Below are 15205 nucleotides of genomic sequence, written 5' to 3'. Positions count from 1 at the left end.
TACCGGCTTTCATAAAACATCCTAAGGTCATTACAAAAGTTAAAATACAGTAAAACTCCATTAAAATCACATGTAAAACCTTAAAATCAGTTAAACAGTAAAAACCATAAAACACGAAAAAGCAATCAAAAAGACAAACAGAAGCAGGAAAGTTGGGAGACCAGGCAGCTCCTAAGGGGTAAAAGCCTGAACAAATTAAAAAACCTTTAGTTTGTTTGTTTGTTTGTTTGTTTGTTTGTTTGTTTGTTTTAAGCAGCCACAGATGTCAATGAGTGGACATTCACTGGGAGAGTGTTTCAGAGCCTGGGGGCAGCAACAGAGAAGGCCATGTCCCGCATGCATGATAATTTAGCCTCCCTCAACATCAGCACATGGAGCAAAGGCCCCTCTGACAACCTTGTTGGGTGGGCAGAAACCCTTGGGAGCAGACGGTTCTTCAGGTATCCGGAACTTAAACCATGAATGGCATTAAAGTAACCAATGCCTTGAATTGGATCCAGAAATAAACTGGCAGCAAGTGCAGCTCTTTCAAAATGGTGCAATATGCTCTGAGTGAGCAGTTCCAGAAAGAACCCTGGCAGCCGCATTCTGCATCAACTGACGTTTCCGAATATTCTTCATGTGCAGCCCCACGTAAAGTGCATTGCAGTCATCCAGCTGCGATGTGACTAAGGCATGGGTAACTGTGGCCAGACCTGCCTTCTTGATATAGGGCACAGCTGTCGCTCTAGCCAAAGCTGTGCAAAGGCACCCCTGGCCACTACCTCCACCTGAGCATCCCAAAGCAGAGCCGGGTCCAGCAATACCCTCAAGCTGCACACTTGCTCTTTCAAGGGGAGTACAACCCCATCCAGAACAGGTTGAATCATCCCATCCCGGCTGGCTTTTCGATGAACCATCAGTACCATCTTATCTGGATTTAACCTCAGTTAGCTAGCCCACATCCAGCCCATCACTGCCTCCAGCCCCCGGTTCAGTACATCCTCTGCTTCCCTAGGATGCCAGAGAAAGGTATATATAGTGAGCACAATCCTCTGAAACATAAACTGCCCTAAGGACTGGTGCCTAACTCCATGTAAATACCAAAAGTGTTTTCTCATTGAAATTATAGGATTTAGCTTTTGATCGGTGAACCTAGTCCCTCATATTTAAAATGGATCTGTTGAGCCTAATTTTCTCTGGATTGTTTCTATGGTCAAATGTTAACTAGATGGACTGTGGCTTTGCATACTTCATATACCCATGGGACAAATAACAGCCCCACTCTAGCCCTGCCCACAGTTACATGGACTGGGGGAAGGGCTTACCTAGAGGATTCTAATTAAGGTTTGCCTCACTTGGGCTGGATAGGTTCCCTGAGGTTGGTCCTCATGGAAAAACTCAGGGAATGCATAGATCGGTTGCTCCTATGGCTTAGGAATCCCTTGTGCTTTGCCACTCCTTCCCCTTGGTTCCCAGAAGATGCCAGAGGGGGTAGAAAGGGTCACCAAATGCCGATAGAATGGGACACATTGCACTGCATGAAGCAGTATGAGGATACTTGGGTGAGTCAATGCTGGGTAGGGCTCTATAAGCTTATCCTCTCACTGAACTGGCCCCCTTTCAAATTTAGCTTGGCACCCTCCCATCTGTGGAAAAGCCTGTCACCAACTGGGCCAAGTAGGAATTTTTGATCCCCACTTTGGTTTGCCTTGGGTGGGGATTTGTTTTTCACATACTCCACACTGTTGTGTTTTTGTTTATTAGGCATTGTGATCATTAGTTGTGGGCGCATTAACCAGAGTAGCTCTGGTCACAATGGCAGGTGAATGTACATTACAAGGGAATTGCCACAATATCACCATCTGAGAGCTACTGGTGGCTCAGTTATATTAAAGGGAGGCCTTCTTGGAGGAGCCTCCCAGGGCTCTGTGGCCCAGGCAGGGCTATCTTGAATGTTGCCAGATGGTCCGATTTCAGGGTAGCATCCCTATATCTATATTAGTTTGGACAGCTATTCAGCCTGAGACTAGGGTGAACCTTTCATCTACCTGGGTTTGGCAAGACCCACAGCTGGTTGCTCAGCATGAACAAAGTATGGTCCAATGTGCCCCAAGGTCAGAATAGCGGAGACTGAATGGATTGCCCCCACCCTTCTCTTTCAGAAAAAAGGCAGTAGCCAGCAAGCAGACCCCATTTCAAAAGGTGAATCAATTAGGGAAGAAATCCTCCCTTTCACAAGGTATAACAGTGGAGCACTCCTCAGGAACTGCACAGATAAGCGGCACATTTCCATCCTAACCGTTTCTGAATTAACAACGTAGCTGGCAAGGACTGAGGGAAATGTGTCCAAAACTGGATGAGGAAATGAGTCCAAAACTAGAGATGTGTATTGTACAGCTGGAGGGCATCCTGTTCCTGAGATTGTCAGTCCAGTGCAGCTCTATGTCACATGCACCACACATCTACACAATTTTACCTTTGCCTTTGTTGGACAAATTTACACTCAAAGTGACAAATGCCATGCAGCAAAGAACTTCTTTGTTGTGTATGGAACCTGCCACTTTCAGGGTGGGTAGAATGGCTTGGAAACTGCCTCAGGGAAGGTTTTGAGGTATATCTACCTCTGGCCAAAGCACATGGCCTCAGAATCTGTTTGGCTCACTATCCTATGGATTCTCATACAAGTGAGCTGTAGCCCTTTCCTCCTCATTTCTCTTCTCCACCTTCCTGCCTGTTCCTCACGAGGAGACTTCTGCCAACATGCAATGAATGCACCAACTTAACCAAGAAGGATAGGTAAACTAATCTCTTGCCCCTCTAAGCCTCCTTCCCTATATCTCTCTTTTCAGCTTCCCCATTTTCAAACACTTTCCACAGCAAGCCTTAAGCCAGGCTCTGGTCTAAGCACCTTAGCTAAGCCAATTGATCTCTAATTAGGGCTTCAAGCTAAATTATTGCCAGCCATACTTCCATCTAGAATGCCAGCAAAGATTCATTGCTTTGCCTAACTAAACCTTGATAGAAGGTTTATACCCTGATAAAACTTCTGAACTGTATTTCTGCCTCCTCGTCTTTTCCAATACGCCAAACTTGCTCAAATTTGATACTGGAACCAAACTGCTCCCTCTAGCCAAGCTAATTGCCCACGCTAAGCCAAAAGCACATTTGGAGTGTATAGCCACCAGTGCTCTGGGGCAGTTTTAGTAACAGGGAATAGACCCCCTTTGGGGATTTGTCAACTTGTCCACTCAGAGCTATGAGGCTGGGGTGGGGTGGTGATAGCAGCAGTGCAGCTGACCTCCTGTAATGCAACCACTTATGTGACATGAAGTGTGGGAGCAGATGACCGCTGCTGTTCTTGACTCAGTTTGCTCACTTGGGAGCAAAGGAGGCGGTCATTGATAGGCAGTTTGTGCCTCAGCCATTTAATTGTACTCACACTCTAGGTTAGTTGATGTGGCTCATATAAATTAGTATGCGACTAATAAAATTGTGGCCTGTATTTTAATCCACTCAGTGATGTCTTATCTCTTATTCAGGGGTCTGGGTGCAATCAGAGGTGCACCTAGGTAATTTTGGAGCTAGGACCTAAAGACCTTTGGAACCCCACCACCACTGCAAGTTAAGCACCACCCCGCTACACACACACACACTCCGTGACACATGCAGTATTTTTAACACGTGGATTCTTGAGGTCCCAAACAGCAACTGAACTCACAAGAATGTAAGAATATAAAGCAGGTATATTTATGCAAATATGCTTACACAGAGACATTTCAACATGCAACTTACTATATCCCCATCCCACACATTTCTTTCCCCACTCCCTCCACTGCCCATCTCTAAAGCAAAGGTCACACTTGGCTGCCTGGCAAGATGTGGGCCAGCGGCATGGAAACCACACCACCCGGGACAGACTAAAAGGATGGGGGGGGGCTCCAGGGGGTGTGGAAGCCCCAGAATTCGGCCCAGAGTCTAGGGGTAGTAAGAGCGTCTCTGGAAGCAATGCCTGCTGTTCAGCTGCCTGAAGTCTTAACCATCAACCTCTCGTGGCTTTTTCACAGCTCCCTCTGCTTTCCTTGACTTGGCTGGAAAAAAGACAAATGTCATGGGATCACTCAACTCCACATTTAAAAAACCCCTAGGGTTTATTTGTTTGTTAATAATGGTGAAAGTGCCTTTTTCATTTCTTCGGAAGATGCAAAGCACCAACAACCAATCTCTCACTGTAGGCTGTGGATGGCACAATCTTGCAACCAATACAATAATTCATACTGTTTATAGCTTTAAATATGCATTACTTTCCATACTGACTGCATCCTTAACATTATTTGCAGATTGAAAAAGAACAAGGAAAGCACAAGAAGAAAATCTCAAGCACCATCAACCCATCTTGATAAACAGGGATGGCATTTGCTACAGCCACAGCAGGATTCCTAATATATCCTTTGGCTAGAGCAAGATGTCTCTGCAATCTTTGTGCAGTACTGTGAGGCTGTGACTTACAAGAAATTCATCAGTGGCTCCTGGTTGAAAACACACAGATCCTGCGTGTTGTGGAGACAGGAGAAGATCATCACTTTTGCCCTCTGAGCCATAAATCACAAGGGTCCTTTTACACTCTCGTGGCTCTGGGGAATCTTGAGCAGTTTTAACCAGCACTTTCCACTGTCCTATGGAATAAAATATAAAAGCCTATTTATAACAATGAGGAGAGAAATGTGAAGACTGGGGTTTTTTTTGTTTTTTGTTTTGGTGAGTACAGTACATTTCAATAATGTTGCACGTCTGCATGGTATTTTTGAAGCCAGGAGTTCCTACACTCACTCAGACTGTATCACCCACAACAACATGACAGAAGGCTATGAGGCGGTGGAGAGAAACTGTGAATATATACTTTTATACAGCTGCATCTTAGTAACATTTTAATAAATAAAGCATTAAAAATGAGTGGTGCTGTACTTTGTAACATTCTGTGACATTCTCATGGAATTTAGTTTATGCAACTGAATTTTTTAAAAATGAAAAATAGGCAACATTCCTGTTTTTCAGCCCCATTTTGTGTTTTTTTCATGATAGTTTTTTCTTTTCCCATTTTTTTCCTTCTCCCTGGTTTTTATTTTTATCTTTTTTGCTTGGTTTAGCATCCCTTGTCCATCCACCCTCACTATGTAAGACTTTTTTCTATCTATCACTAGCTGGCTCTTTCCAGATATATAGAAAAGCTCAACAGTTAGGCAGGTCACAGGAATGAATCACAACTTGTTGGGGATGAGATTAGCAGTCAGAAATGTTGTGGGAGATTGAGACCTCCTAAGGTCCCTGGCAAATATCTCCTTGCCTTTCTTCTAGATTCTTACTTTCACAACGTGTAAAATCTCAAAACCATTCCAGTAGAAGATCTTTATCCCAAGGGGGTGGGATAAGCATGTATTCCTGTCCTTACCTTCTATACCTCACGTAGTTCTGCCCTGTATTCCTACTAATTTTTTTTTCCAGAACTAGGCAGAAGGCACCATGCAGTATCATTCTCTCCAGCAGAATTTCCTCTCATTGATGCTGTGATATATTTTGCAGCTGACTTTTCTTAGATATTCCATCTGACAGGAAAACCTTTAGCTTTCAGTAAAGGTGTCTGGGGCTCTACTGCAGTGGTAGACCATCTCCACAATCTCTCTCCAGTGACCCAAATACTTTCCTATACACACAGTCCTGACTATTCTTTCAAATTTCAGAAGAGCTTTAGCCAAGTGAGCTTCTCTGGGCAGAGAGTTCCACAGATAGATCTTGGGCATTCTCTGGGGTGGCACCCTAACAGACCTCATTCACATCTTGACAAACAAGAAAGCACCAAATAGGGCCTCCTCAAAGCACGAAAGGGAACTTTAAATGTAAGAATGACGCTATATACTATCAAAAGAATCAGATCTTCATAATAGAAACAATCCAAAAACAAGCTGCCATCAACATATAATTCTGTTACACTGCAAATATAAAGAAACAGGCCATCTTGGATGGAAGCACTAGCAATCAAACAGGTGAGAATGTTGTTGGGAATAGAGTAATGGGTAGAGGTGAAGACTTAAGGCACCAGGAGAAGACAGCAACCTGCAGATTTTCCTTTCTAATGGGGAGGATCTCTAGCCACTGGTAACATCAGGGGTCATCAGGTTGGGTGCAGGCATGAGGGCCCACATGATTTAGAAGGTCCCCCTGGCTGACCCTTGAATTCCTAGTTCTTTGGAAGAGCATCTGCTGTTGCCCACCACCACCTGGTAAGCCTCCCCATTGGGCCCTATCAAGTTTATAAGGTGATGGTGAGCACCACAAGGAACAGGGCTCTCCTCTTTTGATGGTGGTGGTGCAATTTTAGATCTCCCATGCCCTACTCACCCAAGGCACCACCTGGCAGTGGTGGGCATCAGCAGTGAATACTTCAACATTGTTGACCCACAATGGTGCTGATGAAGAAGGAACATCTGTCAGCTACCTGGGCAGTTCCTCCACATGCCCTTTGGCCACTCACTCCCCACAGTCGCTGTTTAAGAAAGCTAATCAGGAAGCAGATGGACATCCCTTCTTCAGCACCACCATCACTATAGTGCTGAAGGATAGTGCCCATTTCCCAGCCCTGCCCTCAGCCCCCCCCCCCAAAACCTAGCATCAACCCTGGCCTCAGTTTAGTGGCACAGTGCATGCTTTGTATGCAGAAGGTCCCAGGTTCATTCCGTGGCAATTCCAGGAAGAATGAGAGAAACCTCTGTCTGAAATACTGGGGCGTCACTGCTGCTCAGTACTGACAAGACAACACTGAGCTAGATGGATTCATGGCCTGACTTATAGAATTTTAGAGTTGGAAGAGATCTTGGAGGTTTTCTAGTTCAACCCCCTGAAAGCAGGTAGCAAGGATGGATTGGGCCCTGGGATAAAAATGTGAAGATGGGCCCCTGCCCTCCTCTACCTTTTTCCTCAGATCTTTGTCCCCCTTGTTCAATTTTAGTTACTTCCTGACCTGCTGCCTAGTGTAGAAAACTCATGCGCCATTCATATAGGTGTAGGTGACTGCCTGCAAGTCCAATCCCCAGCTCAGTGAAAGAAACTCAAATAGGTGGCTATATGTGACTGCTTGGAGAGGCTCAGTGGACCTGATGCAACCTATGGATGCCTACTAAAGACCAGGGATCTACACAAAGCTGTTGTGTTTTGGTAGCTGTGTAGCTTAAGTCTGCATTATTTCTGGATACTCTAAGAATAGCTTGATGAACTCTGACTTGAAACTGCTTTTGCTGTCACTTCACAATGCATTTTTCCACTTGCTTGCTGGGGGAGCTGTCCCCATTTATTAAATGACAGTGATGTTGGCATAAACAAAACAATCCTTGCATCTGCTCCCAGAGGAATGTCTGACTCATTTTAGAATAGAATAATAAAGATTGGAAGAAAACCAAAAATACTTAGTGAGAAATCCTTTCCTTTACTCAGCTAAATGGCTTGACATGCCCTTCTACAGATCGTTATCAGCCAATTTGTCTGCACTTCCCATGTTATCAGACACTTTGCATGAATGATTACTTGGCAGAGCCACTAACTTGTTTCTCTTATTTGTCCACTTAAGACCAGAATGGATTTTAAATTCAGGTTACAAAGTAAACACTACAACAAGAGAATATAGAGAGTATTCCTTACCTCTAGCATATGTCATCGGTTCAAAACCAGTATTTTCTAAAATAAAAACAAAAATAATCTTACTCTCATTCACAAAAAGCTTAATTGGCAATTTGGTACCTAGGATATAATTACAATACAAGTGATCTTTATTTTCAGTACTTACTTCTGGCAATTAGCTCTCTCTCCGTCTTCCCATCATCTTGGTATTCATCTAACCATCTTCCATTGTAAAAAAAAATAGTAATTACAGTGAACCAAGTTAGTAATTAGTCTTAGTAAATTGAAACCCCACATTATTTTTGACTTTTTAATAAAGTTTTTAAGTATCACTTGTCACGTTATATATTATTGCAGCAGATATAAACAAGGGTAGCTTTACTTGCTTCAGAAGAATTGTGTGAATTTGCACCAGCAAAGAACTTTATCATCAGGAGACTATGAACTAATAGCAGGCATCCAAATAATGCAGCACTAGTGCTCTAACACATTTCTAACACCATGCTGGTCCTGGGAGGAAATTTACTCAATTTCTCTTTTGCTCTGAGATTTTGTATTTTCAGCACTGTTCCTGTTGAAAAATGCCCCTAAGGGCTTTGTTACTCTCAGGGACATATATTCTTCAGGCACAATGATCTTTAGATATTAGAATGTTTTCTATGCTACAAGTCTAGAGTAGGAGTGTCCACTCCAATTGACTGCTTATGAACAGAATACTGGATTCACTAGTCCTAGTACTTCCATGGACAGAGGAAATTCTGATCACACAAGGGAGGGAGGCAGAGTGATTTTTGCAATCTGTTCTTCCCTCTGCTGCCCTGGTACCCCCTAATGGAAAAGTAAAGTGTGCTATGCACCCATAATAATGTGCTTTAGCCCTTGTGCAGCTTCTCCCTTGGTTGGGAAGGAACATAGTTATAAAAAGAGAAACTCCACTCAACCCCATTGTAAATCCTTTTACTCTTAAAAAAACCAAGTTGTTCTAGTAAGAACCAATCAGCCTACTTTCCTTTCTCTGTCTCTACAACTGGACTAAATTTGGTTCAAACTGAGGTCCACAAGCTAGATCTCTTTTACCTCAAATGTTCACATGTCCGCCATCTTCAATCAGGGTGGATAACATCATCATAAACTATGCCACTGAGGTGTCCCTGTGTGTCACTCACTACAACTGTACCTAATTTGGTTCGAATCAGACAGTCCACAAGTTAGCCCACTTGCTCCTCAAACATTCATAAATCCACCATCTTGGTTTGGGGTAGATGACACCATCACCAACTATGCCATTGAGGTTTCCCCATCTGCCCCTACAGCTGTAGCAAATTTGGTTCAAATTGGTTAGGGTTCACAAGCTAGCTCACTTGCACCTCAAAAGTTTATGCATCCACCATCTTAGATTGGGGTGGATGACATCATCATGGGCTATGCCATTGAGGTGTCCCTGTGTGTCACTCACTGCAACTGCACCAAATTAGGTTCAAATTGGTCCAGGTGTTGCGAAGTTGGGGCGGGGGGGCAAACGCACACACACACATAGAATGCTGGGTGATCTCATAAGCCTATTGGAAAGTAGGCTAAAAGTGGAATAGGTTCACAATCATCCCACTCCATACTGCCCAGATACCCTGGACAACTTCTGAGCATTTGTAGGCCACTTGTTTCAACAGAGAAGTTTCAACAGTCAAAGCAGAGGAATGCATATATGTAACAGTCCCTCCATGGAAATTAATGTGGAAACTCTTGTACATACATCAAGGACTTATGTACTTACCTTAAAATTCTCACATCTACAAGGAATCTCTGGATTCTAACCTTTACCTAGCATGAAAAGCTGTTAAATATCTTTCACATAGTCTCACTGGTGTTAAAAGAGAAAATTATTCTATCCAGCTCCTTTTCAAATGAACCTCTTTGTTAGCCTTACTAATTAAATTAAATACTTTGCTGTAGTTTAGGAATCTTAAGTAAGTTATTTTAAGTCAAACTCTTGCCAGAGCTTTTCAAAGTGAAATATGGAGCATCCTCATTTATCCAAATGCCCAGAGGTACATGCATGAGATATATACATATATCAATGTTACACGAGAGACACACCGTAAATTCAGATGATCAAGATATGCAAGGATTAGATAAGGAGAAAAGGGGGATTCCAATTTTATTTGGATGAAAATCTGGACATGTGAAGGTTCTTAGTATTTTCTATTTCAAGAGATTTCTAACTTATATCTCTGCTCACCGAACCGCACAAAAATGACATTGATGAAAGGAAGTGTGCCAACACTGGCATGTCTGGATGACACAGACACAGCAGAGTACTGGGAGCGCACACTCACTGGGAACTGGCAGTTTTATCCTACATACTTGCTGCCATTATGTCTAAACCTGCCACTGGTTCCACCTCTGTTAGAATCCTGATAGAAACGCCACCTGCTAAACTTCCAAGGGATGTGTTTGTTTTGGCACCTCTATTTCCAGCTGCCAAAATGCTTCAAGCTGCCCCAGCAGAATCATTTCGGTTGAGGACCAGCGGGCACCTTAAAGGGAGGAAGGCAGCTCTTACCTGCTTCTCCATTACACCTTCGCTGTCCACCCCCCCAATGCCACTCAAAAGCGGTGCTGTTTGTATTAAGCAGCCAGGCTCTCTGTCCAGCTGCATTTGTTTAGAAACAGGAAGTTCCCTTTTCCCAGCAGGAGATGGCATCTGAGCATGTGTGGACGCTATCTTGACCACTCAAGATGGTGTCCACACATGTTCAGATGCCATTTCCTGCTGGGAACAGGGAACTTCCTATTTCTAAGCAAATGTATCCAGGCAAACAGAGAGCCCGGCTACTTAATACAAACAGCACTATTCTGGGGCAGTGTGGGTCAGTGAAGGTGTAATGGCGGAGCAGGTAAAACCTGCCTTCCTCCCTTTAAAGTGCCTGCTCTCCACTGTCTCGGATGTGCATGAAACACTTTGTGCACATCCCTAAGGGACTCAGGTTTCCTGGAACAATGTTGCAAACTATTGGCTTAGAGTTCAAGAAGCGACTGCATACCTATCACAGGGAAACTCAATTACTTCTTCAGCATCCTCTCCCTCTTGAAATGAGATGTCGATCTTTCGAAGGAACCATCCACTGCCTGTGATTCAATGACAAAAAGTGTACTTGCACCTTTGGAGGGGGGGGGGAATCTCTTGATTGGGAAAAAAATTAAATCCAGGCACATCAACATACTAATCAGGACAAAGAGATTAACACAGTTCCCTGGAGCAAAGCAAATAATTAATACTCTCAACACCTTATTTTTCCTCAAAAGCAAAAAAAGGTTAGGCCCAAGGTTAAGATATTTTGTTTTGAGTCAGCTTTGGAACAGAATATGTGAACAGCTAAACACTGTACCTCATTTTGATCCCTCTTTCAGGTGCCATATTGCACATGGGCAATGGATTAAATCCTTAGCCTTGTGGGAGTGAAGTCCGTTTGGTGCAATATAATCTCAAGGAGTAGGTCAATATGTTTCATTACCACTCACACTTATTTTTAGAGGTTTTTCAAGTATTGGGGTTACTGTTGTTTTTACACAACAAATGCTCAGGGTTGTTGTTTTTTATTTGCTCCAGATATCTTTGCACAAAGAAGTGCATTTGTTGCATGGATACTGGATTTTCCAGCAATCAAACCACATGATTCTGCAACTCTATCTAAAATATAGTTGCAGCTATTTAATTACATTTCTACCTTTCCTCCAATGAGCTCAAAGCAGCATACAAAATAGTTCCCTCCCCACATTTATCCTCACAACAACCCTGTGAAGCAGATTGGCTGACAGACAGGTCCAGCAAGCTTCATGGCTGAGTGGGGATTTGAACCTGGTTTTTCGTGCTCCTAATCACTCTAATCATTATACTACACTGGTGGTAGATACATTGTTGGAGATGCCGCTTGTGATGGCATCAACTCTTAGTACCAGCAACCCTACTGACCATTAGGAGTAGAGATAGTGAACAAGGGAAACCCCTCTCTGATGATGCTTTCTCTTATCTACTTCCCCTTTGTTAGACTGATAGTCTCAGGTTTCATTCTCTCACCTGGAGTGAGATACTTCCTTCTTCTCCCTTTCCCATTTCCTGTATGTAGCTAGCACCAAGGCCTGTCGGCCTTATCTACCTCCCTGATGGATTTCCTAAATAAACTATTTTATTTAGAACTTTTACTCCATGTCTCCAGATTATATTAATTAGGAGTGCTCTTCTTACCTGTGCACTTCTGCTACAGCTGGGGTAAAGAAATATCCCTTCCAAGCTCTTTAAATACATCACTACTGATGAACACCCAGTGCCACCTTGACCGTTTAAGAAGTTTTAAGAAGTTTTTAAAATCCTAGTTCAGTGTCATGCCTTAGCCAGGGTTGGTGACATGGAGCAGGGTTTAGGTCAGGTCCCAGAATGGGCAGACAGGGGAGGATCGCTGGTCTTGTGGTAGCAAGGATGAATTGTCTCCTTTGTTAAGCAGGGTCTGCCTTGGCTTGCATTTGGATGGGAGATTACACATGAGTGCTGTAAGATATTTCCCTTGGGGGGTGGGGTCATAGTTCAGTGGAAGAGCATCAGAATGTCTTTATGCAGAAGGTCCCAGTTCGCTCCCTGATTTCTCCAAGTAGGGCTGGGAAAGTCTCCTGCCTGTAACCTTGGAAAGTCACAGCCACAGTGTAGACAACACTGAGCTCTGACTTGGTATAAGGCAGCTTCCTATGCTATGCTACTAACTGATATTCCAGAGACAGATGAGAGTAAAGTCAGGCAGAAGCTGAGGTCCAGTTCAGTTAACAGAGACTTGGGGAGGGGAGTGAGGATAGGAAAGGGCATCGTCAAGGTTATTCACATGGTTGGGTTCCCATAGCTGACAGTCCAGATTTGGGGGTGCGAGAGAGGTGAGGTGAGGCAAGACAAGGTGTCTGTGCAGCTACGTTTAGAGGTGAGCTACTCAGACTGAGGAACAAAGTCTGAAACAACAGTTATACAGAGCCAGCCAGTCCCTGCTGGCTAACACCATCTGGTATGGTTGAGAACTGAGCGGCTGTACCTTCTGTGGTTATCATCTGGGTGACACTGAAGTAAAGCAAAGATAAGGCCACTAACTTCCTGTGCCCAAGCGCAGCTCTGATGGCACAGGGAGACAGCATGGCTGCTGAAGGTCCTGGTTCAAGATCATATAGCCCTAGCCCCTTGCATTTAGGGGCTGAGGATTTCACCACTGTAATAGAAATGGCCATCTAGCCCTGTAAAAAGAAGGAAGAGGAGGAGGAGGAGTGGCCAGCAATAGCCCTGGGTTTTCAGTCAGCAATGCCCCACCATCCCATTAACTCTTTTGCTTCCACAACAAATTAATAATAACTTCTCATTTGTTGCATAGAAGCTGTCATTGAAAGGCCCTTGGCACTGAAGAGAAAGAATGAATGAAAGAGAAAACCTCAACTAAACTTATACTATTCCATGCATATAATGCGATGACCAAATAATTTTCTCACTTTAAAAAATGTTAGGTTCTTTAATCGAATCTTAAAAATACAAGTTCTGGCTGCTCACAAATTCAGCTTTCTATCACTCCCTTAAATTTTAAGCACGAATTACTCTATCGCATGAGACTTGTGAACCAGTACTCGATAAACTGGGTACATTCCACTCTTTGTGAAGGCTATATAATTTTTCTGGTGTTTTCTTCAACAGGCTGTAAGCATATAGTGCATATATGTCAGAAGCCACAGCCAATCATGGGTCTTTGATGCGTGTCTACAACAATTCCCATGTTTGTACAGAAGTTCACTTCACCTTCTAACACTCCCATGCTCGCTGGGAATGGCAAACAGCAAATTTGCCTTTGCATAAATTATGAGTCAGTCATTACATGATCTTACTTGATGATCATTACATGATCATTAGTTTTACATGATCCCCACCACACGTTAAGATCATTTGAGGAGGTCTGTCTCCAGTTGCCACTGGTTCATCTGGTGGCGACGCAGAGGCAGGCCTTCTCTGTAGCTGCTCCTGGGCTGTGGAATGCACTCCCAGCAGAAATTCGTTATTTGAGATCATTCCCATCCTTCAGGAGAGCCCTTACATCTACCTATTTGGCCTGGCCTTCCAGGGTTTTAAATGATTAACTGTTTTAAATTGTTGCCCTGATGTTCAGGGCTTTTTGCCGTTTTATTGATTTTATTGTGTTTTAAGAGTTTGATTTTAATTGTTAATTTGTTTTAATTGTTTTTATCATGCTGTGAACCACCCTGAGCCATTTTGGAAGGGCGGTATATAAATCTAATAAATAAATAATAAATAAATAAATAAATTAGAAAAGGTAAACAGTGGACATGTCACAGGAGATAAAAGAAAACTAATGAGTAGGCTCAATATTGGTTGGAAATCTTCTATAGAATTTTAATATCTTTCTAAAATATGTGCTGTTATCTGAGAAGGATAACCTCCATGTTCTGTGCAGCAAAATCTCTTACCTGATCTTTAAGACAAGATCTTTAAGACAAGAAAATGGATGTACATTTTAAAACAGATTGTAAAACCAATCTGTCAGTAGGAAGTTAGCTCTACCTGGACCATTTCCATCATGGCTAATGAGAATTTTATTCAGAACTCCAAGTGATACAGCTGTTATACAGAACACATCAGTCTGCAAGAAACATACAAAAAATAGAATTTCAGAAGGAAACAATGCAGTCCAAAGGATAAAAAGCTGAACATGGACCCATGAAATCTGAATTTTATTATGAAGTACCTATTTACTGGAGTTAGGGTACAATATTGTGTAAAGCAGGTTTATTAACCATTACAATATACCACAGTACTGTTAAAATGTCACATGAGTAAATGCATTAAATGACCACATTTAACAGATATTTTACATTTTAAGGGTGTTGTAACAATACATGATAACTTTAGGACAATTCAGAGGTTTTGTACACTTCTTCAAAATAGCATGTAATTTATTTGCCATTTTTCTGGAATATTTTGTTATTATAAAGCAAACAGGGACCTTTTCTACCAAGAGATCCCATTTATTTTCCATTTGAAATTCCTGCTCCATATCACAAAACAGGGATGCAGCACTGGCTAGAAGTTTAAAGGCTTTACCCCTCTGAACAAAAGAGATAAGGTGGTATGGTATAGTATAGGCAATGGGCAAAAGGCCCAGACCAGCATCCCAGAGATACATCATCATCATCATCATCAAATCGATTTCTATACTTTCCAAGAATGGCTCCCAAACATACCCTTCCATACCCCTTCTATTAGAATACCTAAATCTGCATGGGATTCACATTAATACACAAAATACTGATATCAAAAAATCGGGTAGTTATAGGGTTAGTTATCAGGTTGGTTATCTGGTTAGTTATCATACCCAAAATCTAATACCCCAAACCCACAAAATGATTACAAGTTGTTCTAGTAAGAACTAACTAGCCGACCCCACACAGAGCATCTGAGTGCTCTTTGGGGCCAGCAGTTACCTCTTCCCCCCACCTTCTGCCCCAGTCTCTGCTTCCTGACCATGGC

General features: G+C 42.8%; 1 protein-coding gene across 1 annotated transcript in view; it reads right to left on the bottom strand.

Moving 5' to 3' along the window:
• The window catches only part of RP1 (RP1 axonemal microtubule associated), a 339664-nt gene that overhangs the window by 171657 nt on the left and 152802 nt on the right, over nucleotides 1-15205 (bottom strand). The window contains exons 28-33 of the mRNA XM_053242771.1: nucleotides 14240-14318; nucleotides 10689-10773; nucleotides 7810-7869; nucleotides 7560-7566; nucleotides 5596-5617; nucleotides 4489-4655 (exon numbers count right to left, since the gene is read on the bottom strand). Coding sequence (XP_053098746.1) covers nucleotides 4489-4655; nucleotides 5596-5617; nucleotides 7560-7566; nucleotides 7810-7869; nucleotides 10689-10773; nucleotides 14240-14318 — 420 coding nt within the window. The remainder of the gene's footprint in view (nucleotides 1-4488; nucleotides 4656-5595; nucleotides 5618-7559; nucleotides 7567-7809; nucleotides 7870-10688; nucleotides 10774-14239; nucleotides 14319-15205) is intronic.

Source organism: Hemicordylus capensis, chromosome 4 (genome assembly GCF_027244095.1).
Source record: "Hemicordylus capensis ecotype Gifberg chromosome 4, rHemCap1.1.pri, whole genome shotgun sequence".
NCBI lineage: Eukaryota > Metazoa > Chordata > Lepidosauria > Squamata > Cordylidae > Hemicordylus > Hemicordylus capensis.
Note: the sequence above shows the minus strand (reverse complement) of the source record. Positions and strands in the feature narration are given on the sequence as shown.